This window comes from Pelophylax lessonae (genome assembly GCF_965119305.1).
Source record: "Pelophylax lessonae genome assembly, chromosome: 8".
In the NCBI taxonomy this organism is placed as follows: domain Eukaryota; kingdom Metazoa; phylum Chordata; class Amphibia; order Anura; family Ranidae; genus Pelophylax; species Pelophylax lessonae.
Genome location: NC_138775.1, coordinates 102,667,067 through 102,682,520, shown reverse-complemented (window position 1 = coordinate 102,682,520; position 15,454 = coordinate 102,667,067). Strand labels below are relative to the sequence as shown.

At 44.4% G+C, this 15,454-nt stretch overlaps 1 protein-coding gene across 2 annotated transcripts in view; it reads right to left on the bottom strand.

Annotated features, from left to right (window-relative positions):
- The window catches only part of PLA2G6 (phospholipase A2 group VI), a gene marked incomplete at its 5' end in the record, with an annotated part of 152,139 nt that overhangs the window by 23,153 nt on the left and 113,532 nt on the right, over positions 1–15,454 (bottom strand). For both annotated transcript variants that reach the window (XM_082266602.1, XM_082266603.1), the window contains 2 exons: positions 7,971–8,141; positions 10,290–10,363. In XM_082266602.1, coding sequence (XP_082122728.1) covers positions 7,997–8,141; positions 10,290–10,363 — 219 coding nt within the window. In that variant the 3' untranslated portion in view covers positions 7,971–7,996. The remainder of the gene's footprint in view (positions 1–7,970; positions 8,142–10,289; positions 10,364–15,454) is intronic.

Genomic DNA, 15,454 nt, shown 5'->3' with positions numbered 1-15,454 from the left:
AGAGTGGGGGCACCGTAAGGATCTAGACTATCCAGTGCGTCACCCAGTTGGGCAGTTGATTGCATTTCTCACAGGAACAGCTTGATTGTAGAAGGAAAAAAATCAAAAAGGAAAACATTTTGTTTAAAATTGAGAAAAAAAATTCCAGGACCAGAGATCACAGCAGGGAGCTAGGTACTCCTACTAGGCAAAAAAAAACTGACGTCCTAGAGCAGGAAGTGGGAGTATACCCCCTGGGACTGCCCATGGGCGTGGTCAAAGTCTTGTTAACCCTTTTTCGCCTAGTGTCCTATTCCTAGGAAGAGAAGCATAACCCAATGGTCAATGAAGATATGAAGCCGTGTCCATCAATGAACGAAAGAGAAAAAAATGTTTTAATATACATTATCTATGTAAACTATACATCTCATTGTATGTATATTTTTTAAATAGACATTAATACATCAATTTACTGCCCTTTAAGATACTGCTAATCATGGTTTCTTTTTTAAGTTGCCTATGTGTGCTAATCCATGGATATTTGTATTGCTTAACATGTATTTTTTACGTGATATTATGTGTTATTGTATAGTCTTTCCAATCATAATGACATGTCTGGTTGTTTTTTTATGAACAATACTGTGTTGATTACTACCTGTAATGGCCAATAGATGGCGGGGTATATAAAACCAGTAGAGACTCACCCAGCACTAGCTTGAGAAAGGAGTGCACATTGTGGTATTCTCTCTACTGCACATGCTCCGAACCGCATCACAGACAGGTGACATTATAGGCGAGTGCTGCGTTCCAGCCTGCGGTCCAACCCTCGGTTCAGGTTACTCCTTCATCCTACCACAGAGCCGGTCAGAACTAGCTCAACGAGGGGTGGTCACAGCTCCAGCATGGGCACATCTGAGCCCCAACACCTCTAGATGTCCTCTGTGTAAAATCCCATTAAGATAGGCTTGTATTCTTCATGTTCATGTGAGTTTTACCCCTATTTCTTAGAATAAAAATGTAGGTCTACACTCAGAGGTGCCTGTCCCTCTCTTTTCTCCTATATCTTCTTGTATATGTATTAGACATTAGGAAGTGTGATGCAAGCAGAAGTCAACCACATTCCATCCATTTTTTTTTTTTCTTTTTAACTATAGTTACAATAGTTTTCCTTTGTTAAAGGTCTTTCTTTTGAATGTACTTGGCTTTTACTCAAAGCTCAACTCCAGCTAAAATATGTGTGTGTAGTTGTGGATATAGTGGAGACTGTGTGGAAAATTTCAAATATTGTTGAGGGATTTCATCTCACATTATAACGTTGTGACACCAGGAAAAGAAGCAAGGTGAATGGTTGTTATAAGGACTGGAAGAAGCTAGATAACAATAAAACCTGACAGAGGTTCTAGCTTTTTCTCACTATATTAACCACTTGCCTACTGGGCACTTTTACCCCCTTCCTGCCCAGGCCAATTTTCAGCTTTCAGCGCTCTCACGCTTTGAATGACAATTGCGCTGTCATGCTACACTGTACCCATATGAAATTTTTATCATTTTTTTCACACAAAAATGGATTTTTGTAAAATCTTACCGTAAAATCCTTTTCTCTTAGCTCATTGACAGACGTAGTCCTCGGTGATACACCACCTTCGGGTTATGTTGCCTCCACAGGAGCAGGACTAGACAGGAAATTAAAAAGCTCTGGCCACACCCCAGGGGCAGTCCCAGAGGGTATATCCTCTCTCTCTCTGCCTCAGCAAATCAGTTATGTGAAAAAGCAGTCTTTAGAGATTTTAACCCAACTCAAAAAAACAGAGGGGCGGGGACTACGTCTGTCAATGAGCTAAGAGAAAAGGATTTTACGGTAAGATTTTACAAAAATCCATTTTTCTCTAGCGCTCATTGACAGACGTAGTCCTCGGTGATACACCACCTTCGGGACGTCCCAGAGCAGTATCACAACTGAGGGGTGGGAAAATGGAAATCAAATCCCAATCTAGAAGGCCCAACCGGTGCCAACTAGAAGTTTACAATGCTCATCCTTAATGATGAGACTCAACAAAAAAAGAGAAAACAACTTTTTTTTTTTTTTTTCAAACAGAAAAAAACCCTCGAGGTAGACCACCGGTCTCCTCAAATTGCGGCCTGCAAAACCTTGCGGCCAAATGAGGCATCCGCCGATGCCGTCACATCAATTTTATAGAATTTTGTAAAGGTATGTACTGACGACCAGGTGGCCGCCTTACATACCTGGACCACTGACGCCTGATGGCGAAAGGCCCAGGAAGTACTGAGCGCTCGAGTGGAGTGCGCCCTAACAGGGAACGGAGGACTCTGACCCTTAATAGAATAAGCCTGTACCACCGTTTGTCTAATCCATTTGGCAATGGTCGCGGCAGATGCAGGCAAACCCTTTCTGGGGCCATCCGTGATCACAAAAAGTGAATCCGTCTTACGGAATGATTCCGTAGCTTTCAGGTATACCCTGATTGCCCGAACCACATCTAAGGAATGCAACGCATGTTCCCGATGATGCTTGGGCTGAGGACACAAGGAAGGTAGTACAATATCTTCATTCAGATGAAAATCTGAAACCACCTTGGGAAGAAAAGATGGCTTAGGATGAAGTACTACCTTATCCCTATGAATCACTAGGTATGGGGACTGGCATGATAATGCAGCCAGTTCTGACACCCTGCGAGCAGAAGTAATAGCCACCAAGAAGGCCACCTTCTGGGATAAAGTAAGCAAGGGAATCTCCCTGATGTTTTCAAAGGGAGGTTTCTGTAGAACCGACAAAACCAAATTAAGATCCCAAGGCGGTAAGGGCGCGCGGACTGGAGGAGCCAGGTGCCGCACCCCCTGGATGAAATTCCGCACCAAGGATTTGGTAGCTAAAGGCTTCTGAAAGAAGATTGCTAATGCTGAAACTTGACCCTTGATGGTGCTCAAGGCTAGCTTCTGCTCAACCCCCTGTTGCAAAAAGGCCAATATTCGAGACACCGAATAGGTACGTGGAGGAAATCCTAAAGATTCGCACCACGCAATATAAGTTTTCCATGTGTGATAATAGACTTTGCTGGAAGTCGCTTTCCTTGCTTTAATAAGGGTAGGAATGACTGAAGCTGACAAACCTCTGTCCTTCAGTACTTGGGTCTCAATGGCCAGGCCATTAAACCCAGCGACTGTAAAGCATGATGGTAAATTGGTCCTTGAGACCACAGACACTCCCTGAGACGAAGTTCCCACGGAACGTCTACGACTAACATGTCCAAGTCGGCCAGGCCGGCTTGAGGAGGCCAGCCTAGAATTTCTAGGACCACTGGCGCTGATTGGATCTGAACCAGGCGTCCCTAGAGGTATCTGGCCCCGACCATCCGAGAAAGTCTGGTCGTTTTCTGTTCCCACACATTTATCAGATACCTGATAGTTATCAGGAAAGGTGATCTTTTCTGGTTGAACCTCAGGGACCGAAGTCACCCGACTAGAGGCTACTTGGCCTATCTGGTCAACCAGATCCGATTCCTGTGAGGTATCGGGACTAATCTTAGGAAAAGGTAAAGGAAAAGATCTATTCAGGGAACGGTAATTACCGCTTCCTGTAGTACTTAAATGTTGGAAGGGAAGAATCGCACCGGTAGTAGTGGTTGATGCTCGATCTAATGTCCTGAATACCGGTGAAAACGCCCCCCCACCCTGAAACCGGGTGGGGGCGCACCTTCAGGCTGTGTACTCCTTTGCTTCGGGTTTGGCTGGGTTGGTCCTTTGCTTGTCCGACCAGCCCTTCTTGAACCCTCCTGGAGGAGTCTTGCCTTTCCCGCTAGTACCAGCCGGGCGCCCTTTATGGGCGGTAAAGAAAGGTCCTCGCTTGTTGCGAGGTCCCTTAGCTTTAGCAGCCTGTGGCAAAAAAGTGCTCTTGCCCCCAGTGGCATCCTTAATGATTTCATCTAGGTTGGCCCCAAATAGACGATTCCCCTGAAAGGGGAGATTTGTCAAGGTCTTCTTGGAACCTAGGTCAGCTGACCAGCATTTTAACCATAGCACACGTCTGAGGATCACCGCTGTCTTAGATGCATACCCTAATAAGGGAGTAGTGTCCAAGGCTGCGTCACAGATAAACTGTAGCCCTTGTATAATCTGTTCCATCAAATCAGATGTCTCCTGGGGAATATCTTTTCCCCTAAGATCTTGGCGTACCATTTTCGCCCATTCCGTAAGTGTCTGGGAAACTAGACCAATAACAATTACTGGTCTAAAAGCTGACCCTATCAGAGAGAAGATGGTGCGGGACTCTGCTTCCATCTTTCGATCCACCGGATCCTTAAAGGACGAAGTGTCCTCCACTGGAATAACCGTGGCTTTATTTAGCCTGGAAATAGGCGGATCCACGACTGGTGGTACCGTCCATTTCTTAATGATGGATTCCTCAAACGGATAGCGTCTAGCAATACGCTTGGAAATAGTAAAGGTACGTTTAGAATGCTCCCATTCTCCTTTAATCTGATTACCGAAACATTTAGGTACAGGAAAAGCCTTCATCGTCTTGATGGGCTTATTAGTACCAAAAGGAATCTCTGTTTCAGTTGCCTCTGCCGGTAAAGCCTCAAGTTTTAAGGTTTCCTGCACTGCCACAACTAGTGCGTCCACCAATGCTTCTTCCTGAATAATAGCAGGAGAAGAAGCGTCCTCCTCACTGTCTGAGGGGGCTTTACCTGGGATAACAGCCCTTGCAGAGGAACCTGCAACTGCCGTGACCACCTCTGAATCTGAGTCAGAGGTGTCAGATGGTATAGGGGTAGGCGGGGGTCGCTTCCTTGACCCCCGTCCCTGACAGGCCGCCTCCACCCGAGCCACCATAGACTCCAAAATTGCTGTAAATGACTCTATACTCTGTGCACCGGCGGGTCCCGTGGCCCCCTCGAGGGAAACAGGTGGGGGAATATGTGTGGCAGGGTCCATGATAACTCCAGTTACTTCCTGGATAATATAATTCAAAAATAAAACTTTTTATTTTTTTTTTTTTTTTTCGACCCCCAGCGCCACAAAAGCCCCTTAGTGTTACCTGCTAGGGATCCCTATCGATCGAGAGAGAGAGAGATAGACCCCCAGGCTCACCACTTGATGCTCAGAGTTTAACTGCAACAGGTTACAGCGTCTTAACAAACAGGAAGTCTTTTGGCTGGCTGCCCAGGAAGAAAGGAGGCGGCTCCGCCCCTCTGTACGCCTTCCGGCGCCTCCCCCAAGCTCCACGAGGTGTTTGGATCACCTCAAACATGGCCGCCCCCATGCTGGAGACACGAGGCTACGCCAAAATGGCGGCTCGTGCGATCCAGCAAAAAAAATGGCGGCGGCCCGTACTGAATAGCGGTGTGCTGCAGGGCACACAACACTCTCACTGCATGGGGATATGGCGTGGTTGGCGGTACCGGCCCTGGCGGACCGCATGGCCGTTCGGGAGGCCTGCTAATAGCTGGAGATCTGATTAGGAAGGCAGTCTACATGTCCGTGGCTTCTGACTGGTAGGTAGCTTATTCTTAACCCATAAGATTCCCAGAATGCCACAGATTACATCTTTAAAACATGTATACAATTAGATTGTTAGCTCCCAAACCAAGCCTCCTGGCTTTTTGCACACATAAAATCACACTCAAAGTAGGAGGATCTGTGTCATGTTGTAGGATAGAAAGGGACTCTATCTTACCATACAGAGAGGGGCCCGCGTTCACCACAAAACCCGTCAGGGGGAAAGGGGGAACATACTACTCACCATACCGGAACCAGGCGGGCACCAACTCCTGACAGTACCCCTCTCCACCGGGGCGGGAGGGCTGTCGACCGATACGGACGCCGTGACTCATGGTCTTTGGCGTTTCAGCGAGACGTTTAACTCGCGTGGACAGTCCTTTAATGGGACTTTGTCGCGGCCGACCCAGCGCGGAGCTATGGCCTGCACGCGCTCGTAGGCTGAACTGGGGTGACCACCGGATCTCAACATCCAGCCCGTCGCCCAGTTCAGCTTTCTTGCTTGAAGATCTCACAGGAACACTGGAGAAAAAAGCTGTCTAAAAAAATCCTTTAAGAAAAAATTCTTGCCAGGACCTAAGATCCCAGCAAGGTGTCTAGGTCCTTACTCCTAACTAGACAGAAAATAACTGATTTGCTGAGGCAGAGAGAGAGAGGATATACCCTCTGGGACTGCCCCTGGGGTGTGGCCAGAGCTTTTTAATTTCCTGTCTAGTCCTGCTCCTGTGGAGGCAACATAACCCGAAGGTGGTGTATCACCGAGGACTACGTCTGTCAATGAGCGCTAGAGAAATAGAGCTTTCTTTTGGTGGTATTTAATCATCTCTGGGTTTTTTATTTCTTAAAAAAAAAAGAAAAAAGACAGAAAATTTTGAAAAAAAAAAACATTTTTCTCCTTCACTGATGTGCACTGATGAGGCGGCAATGATGGGCACTGATAGGCTGCACTGATGGGCACTGATGAGGTGGCACTTATGGGCACTGATGAGGTGGCACTTATGGGCACTGATGAGGTGGCACTGATGAGGAGGTACCAATATGCCGCACTGATGAGCACTGATAGGCGGCACTGATGAGTACTGATAGGCGGCACTGATGAACACTGATAGGTGGCACTGCTGGGCACTTAGAGGCGGCACTGACGGGCACTGATGGGCGGCACTGATGGGCACTGAGAGGCGGCACTGATGGACACTGATGGGTGGCACTGATGGACACTGAAGGGTGGCACTGATGGACAGCACCATCAGTGCCCACACTCAGTGCCCATAGTGCTGCTAGTCAGTGCCCATCAGTGCCTAGATGAGCAGGCACTGACTGGCAGCACTATGGGCACTGATTGTGGGCAATGATGGGGGGAACTGATGGCGGGAACTGTGGGCAGTTATGGCATTTTTTTTACCCTCTTGTGTAATCAGGGCACTGGTGATCAGTGCCCTGATTACATTCCTCTGTGTCCCCTTACCGCTGATCGGCTCTCCTCTTCCTCACACTGCAGTCTCTGTGTGAGGAAGGAGAGCTGGCGATGAGAGATGATCTCATATGTTTACATTTGAGATCATCTCTCATTGCACGGTCCGATCACGTGGTAAATGTCCGCTGTGATTGGCCATTCACCATGATCTGTGATTGGCTGTGTCCCTGTGACACCCTGTCATATTGACTGGTAGTGAGGGAAACACAGACAGCAATAAAAACCTGACAGATATTCTGACCCCTACTCACTTTATCCAAAACAGAATAAAAACATTTTTGCTGCATTTGGGCTTTAATCCTGTAGTGTGGTACCACTCTACTTTCAAGATGTTGTGAATGCTGAATTGAAAACACTTGAACATAATGACCAGACACAGACTCATGTGAGACAGAGCAATTTTGAAATGCAAGGAGAATCTCTGTTCCAAGTCAGCATGAATCTGGCTCTGATTTGCTGAATGGGTGGAACACACTTAGGACTGGTTCACACCAGAACAGTCAAGTGTGATTATTCTGCTTTGATAAAAATGCATGGACAGTGTTTAACAGATTCCAATGGTGCTAGTTCACACCAGTGCAGTGCATTCCAGTGCAGTCAACAAAAGTAGAGCATGTTGCATGTTTTCTGTATTGAATGCATCTGGAACGTGGCAAAATGCATTAAAAACACAGCAAACATGTCCTCAATTGAGATGAGGAAGAAAAAAAAAAAGGAGAAAAAAAAACGCACAGGAATGCATAAAAAATGCGCATGCAGAAAAGCATCCAGAACACAGAAATTGTAGTGTGAAGCCGGCCCTTAAGAAAAATTGAGCAGCAAGCCTGGAAAAAGGGATCGTCATTTTCTTAAAACACATTCAAGTATGGTGTTACATTTGAATATTTTTTACTGGGTTAACATACTGCAACATGGCTTAGTTTAGGTGGACACATTGCTGAATTGTATATACAAGACTATCATTTAAGACTCTTACTTTTACAAATGTGCCTATACATACCTTCATAGTGTTTCCAGATGTAGTAGTCAAGGTTCAAGTAATAGTCTGACCAGTTTCTGAATTTCTTCCCTCTGCTGGTAGATATAGATTTGTGTATCCCACAGCATATTAACTAACACTGCATCACTAACTTCATCCAACATCACATCTGTTTGCAGCTGTGGGCTTAATCTGTATTGGAAAAAATTAAATTAAGAAAATAGTGTTGTTGTAATTGTTAAGTAGATATACATGTATCTATTATATGTGAAGTCTAGATATACACTACTAGCTGTGTGGGTAGGAAAATTAGTTTATATGAGGATTTTAGTTTCCCTGGAGAACTGCACTTTTATATGATAATTATTGCAATTCTCATTTTCACCTTAAAAAATAAATCTGAACCCATATACTTTAAATATTACATCCTAAATATGGTGACTGCATTAGTTTTATATTTAAGGCTTATTTTTACTTGGTAATCCTGTGAATAATACATTTATCTTAGTGTGGCTACCCTCACTCACTCCAATATGCAGAAAGCATGAATTGTCTCCCAGAATAGAAATAATCCTGCGAGCAAAACAAGATTAAGCACTATTAATAAACTGCAGCGAGCACAGCACTCTAACATAAGTGTAGGATTCAACAAATAAACAAATAGTGTCGCGCAATTATAGTGCTTCTATTACATGTACAGATAAATAATTAAATATTATGAAGTGATTGTATAAAAAATAAATATATATATATATATATATATATATATATATATATATATATATATATATATATATATATATATATATATATATATATATATATAAAAAAGAAAGTGACACACTAGCCAAAACGCATGCACAACAGTGATCAGAACTTGTGAATAAATATGCATAATCGCTGAATACATACATATTATATAAAAAGTCCAAACGTATCAAATATCTGTAAACAATGCACACTCTTGAAAATTGACAGTAGTGCTGTGGTGAACAATCACCTCCTGTGATCAAAGTAGTTAATTCACTTCCCAGTGAGAGGTGATTAATGAATAGTCCACTTCAAATGTGCAAAATATGTGTCCAATAGATCCTCCGTGGTGAGTGACGCCTCCACCTCAGACACCCTGTGTAAATGGGTCCTCACCTCAACTCCAGTGACCTCGCACTTAAGCTTGGTCTAAAAACGCAGTGCACTTTCTCAGGATCCTCCCTCCTTGGGGCTAGAGATGGTTGATTGATCCCTCAGATGAGGGTCCCAATCTGGTTAGATTCCCCTTTTGATGATTGATCGATTTGCCATATAAAAGAAGGATCACCAATAGTGCTTATATATTTTTTTTAAATTTGAATTTATTAAACTAAAGAAATGTACTCACATTTTTAAGGTGCTGTAGTGCACCAAACTCAAAAGGCATATGACAGTAATACACAGTATGTGATGGCAACCGGGATTGGGATAATCAGCTTCTCAGTCTGCTTTCTTCTACGAGTGTCAGCAGCAACCATCCGGGCCCCTCCACTACACGCGACGACACAGGGACACGCGTCTTCTTCAGGGAGATATGACTGGACGGCAGTAGATAAATACTTTTATATGGGCAGAGACAAGCGTCATTGCAAGAGATGGTTCCAAAGTCTGCCTCCTCCATTCTAACAGGAAGTGATGCAATCCTAGTAATCGTCATATCAACAACCAGCACAGAAAACCGCCCACTTCCCTGGGCAGGAAATGATGCAATGCCAATACTACGAAGGCCAGACATAATACAAATGCCAGTACTAGAAATAAAGAACGATACCGGACGGGGGAGACTGATTACCATGTCCCATGTTGTCATCAAATCTAACAATATAAATATTCACCATCTCCCAGAAAAGAAAAATTCAAGGTTTCCTGGAAATAATTTGTTTGGGCCAGCTTGGACCAAACAAAAGTGTAATATACTGTACAATAATAGCTTGTGCTACATAGTGTCACTGTGTTCTGGCTGCAGTCCAATAGACTTCCCCTCTACTACTGAATGTACACAGAGTCGCCCTTACCATATCCCTACCATTTAGAAAAGGCCTTGCATTTTTAATCAATGAATACAAGGCTTCCTCTGATTGGCCAAGCTGGATGGGAAGGTAGATGAGATCACAATCTTCACCTCGGTGAATCAGAAGCAGCCTTGTATTCACTGAAAAATGACAAGGCTTCTTAATGTCACAGATGCAGTACAGCCAACTCTTTCTATATCCAGGAGTAGAAGAGTCTATCATACTGCTGAGAAAGGAGTCATAATCTAAAATCTAAGTAATGTTTTAAAGAACAATACACAGCCCACAGGGTGCTCACCTGAAATAATGAACATCTATCATTTCACACCACGCTCGGGATCGATTCACAGCTGGACCATCTGAATCTGTACACTGGCAGAAAAACAGGAAACAAATTGGTTGTTGATGCTTTTGAAAACACAAAGATCTCTAGAGCAAAGCATTTTTTCTTAACATTTCTCAGATTTTGGTATAACATGTTCAGTTTCCATATATCTAAAAAGCACAAAATGCCCTGGTGCCCAGCACACAGGCTGCAGAGTGGTTGCACACGGAGCCCCAGTGGCTACACCCTTACAAGAGCACTGGTGTACTGTTGTGGAAATTGCATATTACATATTTCTCTCATTTTATACAGTGGCTCACCAATGCATTGTAATCTCTGGTCAAGAAGCCATATAAGGTCATACCTTTCTTTTACTTAAGGCTTGGCTTGGAATGCAGCAGCAGTATAACAAAGCCTACCTCCCCCCCTTTAAGGTGAAGTCAAACAATGGATAAGCAAGCCCTTTTCTCCTCAGGACAAAGGGTGTTGGCTTGGGGGGGGATGTTCTATTCTAAAATACTTCTGCTCAAGCTGTTAAGTTTGCAGTATCACAAGAAACATCCATGAAGCAAGAAGCTGATCCTGACTTCCCTGAGCCATGTGCATGAATGGGACTCCATGGCTACAAACTTCTTTTTAGTTAAGTATTCTTTATCTGTATCTGCCAGTCTTGTATTATGCTCCTAATTATTGTAATAGTTTTGTATGTACAGATTGTTTTCGCATAGTAAAAGCACATTTATACACCACAAAGGTCTAAGTTTCCTTGTTTGTACCGCAAAGTAACCTTGCTAGACACAAGCAAAACAGTTGGGGGCTCGTGCCGGCATTGCGCTATAAATTCAACTGAAGCAGACCTGTTTGTTTTTCTGTGGTGTATTGTGTAGTTTTTGCTAAGCAACAATGCTGCGTAAGCTTTTTAGGAAAAGCAAGGCTGCAGAGGTTTCTGGTGTCCAGAAGGGAGTGTGCAGCTTACCTATCTGGGCCAGAGACAATGAGTGGGAGCCTCTTGCTAAAGTATTTGTAAAGTATGCTTCTCCCTTGAATAAGACTTGGGGTGATAAAGTCTCAGATCATTTTGTAGATTTTAGCCTTAAGGGGTTGGATTTAAGTAAAGCAGAGAAGAGGAGAGTGTCCACAGTGGGTTGGTACTTTCTACAAGCTCTCTATACAGAATCACAGAGAAGGGGGAAGGCAGAGGCAGAACTTGAGTGAACATAAATGAATGCCTTAAGGAAAAGGAAGGGACGTAAACCTGTTAGAAAAGTCAGGGTACGTGCCATTGTCACATCCCAAAACTGGGATTGTGAGGATGTCTCCTCCAATGATAGTAAGGATGAGGAGATAGAATTTGATGTTTCTGATGATGATCATCCAATGGGAAAGAAAAAGTGTGCCAGACCTCTCATTACTAAGCATAGGAAAAGGCAACATGATAGAGAGGAAATGGCAGATGGGGAGGTGCATTATCGCAACCCCAGAGATGTTGAATTTGAAGAAGTCAGGGAGTTTACACAAACTGAACTCCATGAGCTGGCAAAACAATACAAACAAAGGTCCGGGGAACCCCTATTGAGTTGGCTCTTATGTTTGTGGGATGAAGGGGCGGACAGTGTTGTTTTGTCAGGCAAGGAAGCAGTGGCTTTGGGAGCGTTAACCCACGATCCACAATTGAGTCAGGCCATGCGAAAAGCCTGAGAGTTGAGTGTGAATTTTTCATTCTTAGACCTCGTGAGAGATGGTATAGTCCGAGTATACGCTAATCCTAGTGACCTGGAAAATACCTACTCGTGGAGAACATTGGGAGGGGCTATTTCCAGGCTACGTGAGATGGGTTGTATAACCGGATTAAATACATTTCCAGAATGGATGGGTCCAGATATGGAACCCTTCACGTCTGCTCTGCGCTCTAAGCTAATGAAGTCTGCACCATTTAAACTCAGGGGTCCTTTATTGTCCTTGTTGGGAGGCCTGGGTTTAAACAGCAAGATTCATGAAGCAACAACCCTTTTAAGCCAATTGGGGGAGCTAGAGGAGACTAAAACAAAACCTGTCAGGGCAGTAGATAAGGTCAGACAGGCAGAGAACAGGCTGAAAAGGACTTTTAAAGAGAAGAAAGGGAATGTGGGAGAGAGGACAGGAGATGAAGAGAAAACCAGGCTAGTTATCTCTAGGAAACAAATGTGGGTGGACCTATTAAAGGCAGGAGTACCTAAAAGTGAGATAGATGGGATCTCTATTCAAGAAATGTTGAAGAGGTGGAAATATGTAGTGGGGAAAACTGTCAGGGTTAGAAACACTACTCCTAGTGAAGATAACATCAGCCTAGATTTAGAGACAACAGAACAGACCCCTCCTGTTAGTCCCAAACCCATTCCCAAAACTGAACATGAACCCAAACCCAAATCCCTTTATCCTGGGGAGGAATTAGAGAGAATCAGAAAAGGGAATTGGGAGGTTCCTTATCCTTTGTGAAGGGAAGGTGGGTCTCCTGTAATAGCAATAAGAACAGTGACAGCAGGAGACCGACGCCCATATGCACCTGTCACTGTATAGTGGGGAAGTCGTCTCCTCCTACACATGTCATGGCTTTAGTGGATACTGGAGCTGAAGTTACACTTTTGCAAGGAGATCCTTCCCATCACAAAGGAGAAGTGATTTATGTAGAAGGTTTGGGAGGGCAAACCACACCAGAAGTTAGGACGAGGGTGAAATTGGCTATTGGCAAGGGACCAGGATTTTGGACAAATGTTTTGGTATCAGAGTTACCTGAAAATATTCTTGGGATAGATGTACTTCAAGGTCAGTCTATTCAGACTGAACAAGGTACATTCACATTCGGGTATCCTGATAAAATGTATCTGGTCAGGGCGGTAAAGGCTGTGGTCAGAGGTCATGCAAAATGGACCCCTGTCTTTATTCCTCCACCAGAGAAGCCAGTCTGTCTCAAGCAATACAGACTTCCTGGAGGCCACAAAGAAACTGGGGAGACTATTCATGAACTGTTAAGAGTAGGGATCCTTAGACCTGCTGTAAGTCCATTCTCATCTCCGATGTTCCCAGTAAAGAAACCTGATGGGACATATAGAATGACTTTGGATTACAGAGGTCTAAACAAAGTGGCACCTCCATTAAAGTCAGCTGTACCTGATATAATGCTTTCTTTTCGATTTCAATAGACCCAGAGTGTCAGAACCAGTTTTCCTTTGTGTGGAACGGCCGCCAGTACACTTTCACTGTCCTTCCTCAAGGCTACATTCATTCTCTAACGATTTGTCATGGACTGATTGCCCGAGATTTAAGCACCTTGAATCTGAAAGTCGCTGTGTTTCACTACATTGATGACATCATGATCTCTGGAACAAAGGAAGATGTAACTGAAGCACTGCACCTGCTGATACAGCACATGGAGAACAGAGGGTGGGCTATCAACAGAGACAAAGTCCAAGAACCTGCCACAGAGGTGAAATTCCTGGGAATGATGTGGACTGGGCCACAGAGGAAAATTCCAGAGACAGTTGTGCAAACTATGCAGGCATTGTTGCCACCTACTACCAAAAAGGAAGCGCAGAAGTTCATTGGAGTTGTGGGATTCTAGAGATCGTTCATCCCACATCTTGGACTGATTCTGAGGCCTATATACAATGTCACAAGGAAAAAGACTGAGTTCACATGGGGTTCAGAGCAGCGGACCGCATTCCTAGCTGCTAAAGAAGCCATTTTGCAGCATCAAGGATTGGGACCTGTGAGACCAGGAGTACCATTTCAGCTGGATGTAGTTGAGCAGGATGGTACAATATCTTGGAGTCTGTGGCAGCCAAATGAAAAGAAGGGACTGAGAACAATACCCATTGAATTTTGGTCCAAACAACTTACAGGGGCACAGAAGAGATAAACGCCCCTAGAGAAGTACCTGTTTGGGGCCTACACAGCACTTCAACACGTAGAGACCATTACAGGAAAGGACAGTCACCATCCATACTGCATTGCCAATAGCAGGATGGGTGAGAGATAATGGACTGACCACTAGGGCAGCTGTAGCCCAGAACCAAACACTGATGAAATGGAAGTGGTACCTTCAAGAAAGAGGGGGTATTGCAGCTGGGGATGTCAGAGACATTTCAAAACAGTTGGCTGGGCTTGTCACTTACCAGCACCCATACAGAAAAAGAAATTCCTTTGCTGCAGTCATCCCCCATTCACGAGGCTCCACCCTTTGAGTCTCTGTCAGATAATATGAAAGAGTCAGCATGGTTCACTGATGGTTCAGCCATAGTCACCTCGTCTGGGCGTAAATGGACAGCAGCAGCCTACAACCCGAGTACAGACACAGTGCTGCAGGAGACCGGAATTGGAGGGTCCAGTCAGTATGCAGAGTTGAAAGCTGTAGTGATGACTCTTCAGGAGGATCTTTCTTCCCATGTCACTATCTACACCGACAGCTGGGAGGTCTTTAAAGGACTGACAACTTGGATGCCCACGTGGAAGTCCAATGAATGGTTGATTCATGGAAAGGTGGTGTGGGGAGGCAAGAAGTCTGGGACTTCATCTGGAAGGAAGCTCACTCCCGCACCATAAAAGTGGGGCATGTTGATGCACATGTGCCCCTGGTCCCAGACTTTGAGAACTATAACAGAGTGGCAGACGAAATTGCCAAGGTGAATGCAGTTGTGCCAATTTTTTTTTTTAATTTATATCTTTATTGGTGATTTTTTATATATACATACATTTCAAACAAACATTGTCATGATCTGACCAAACCCCACCCCCTTACCTCCCCCTCCCTCCTCCCCCCAATTAAACAGAAAAAAAAAAAAAACAGACAGACAGAAAAAAAAAAAAAAGTTTTTATACTTTTATGCACTCATTCCCAACATTTCTTCGCATGAAGATGTATTCCATACTATATTACCATACGCCAGAAGGGGTATGGGGACCGTCCCCCCGCGGCCTGGACCAGGCTCCGCCCAGGATGACCCTCTCTTAAACTCCCTTTAAGAAGAATTGGCTTCCAAGTATTGCACCCAGGGTCTCCATCTCAACTTAACTTGATCCTCTGAATTTCCCAATATGGCGGACAGTTCTTCCATCTTAAAAATCTCGTTGACCTTCCCACACCACAACTCGTAAGTTGGGAT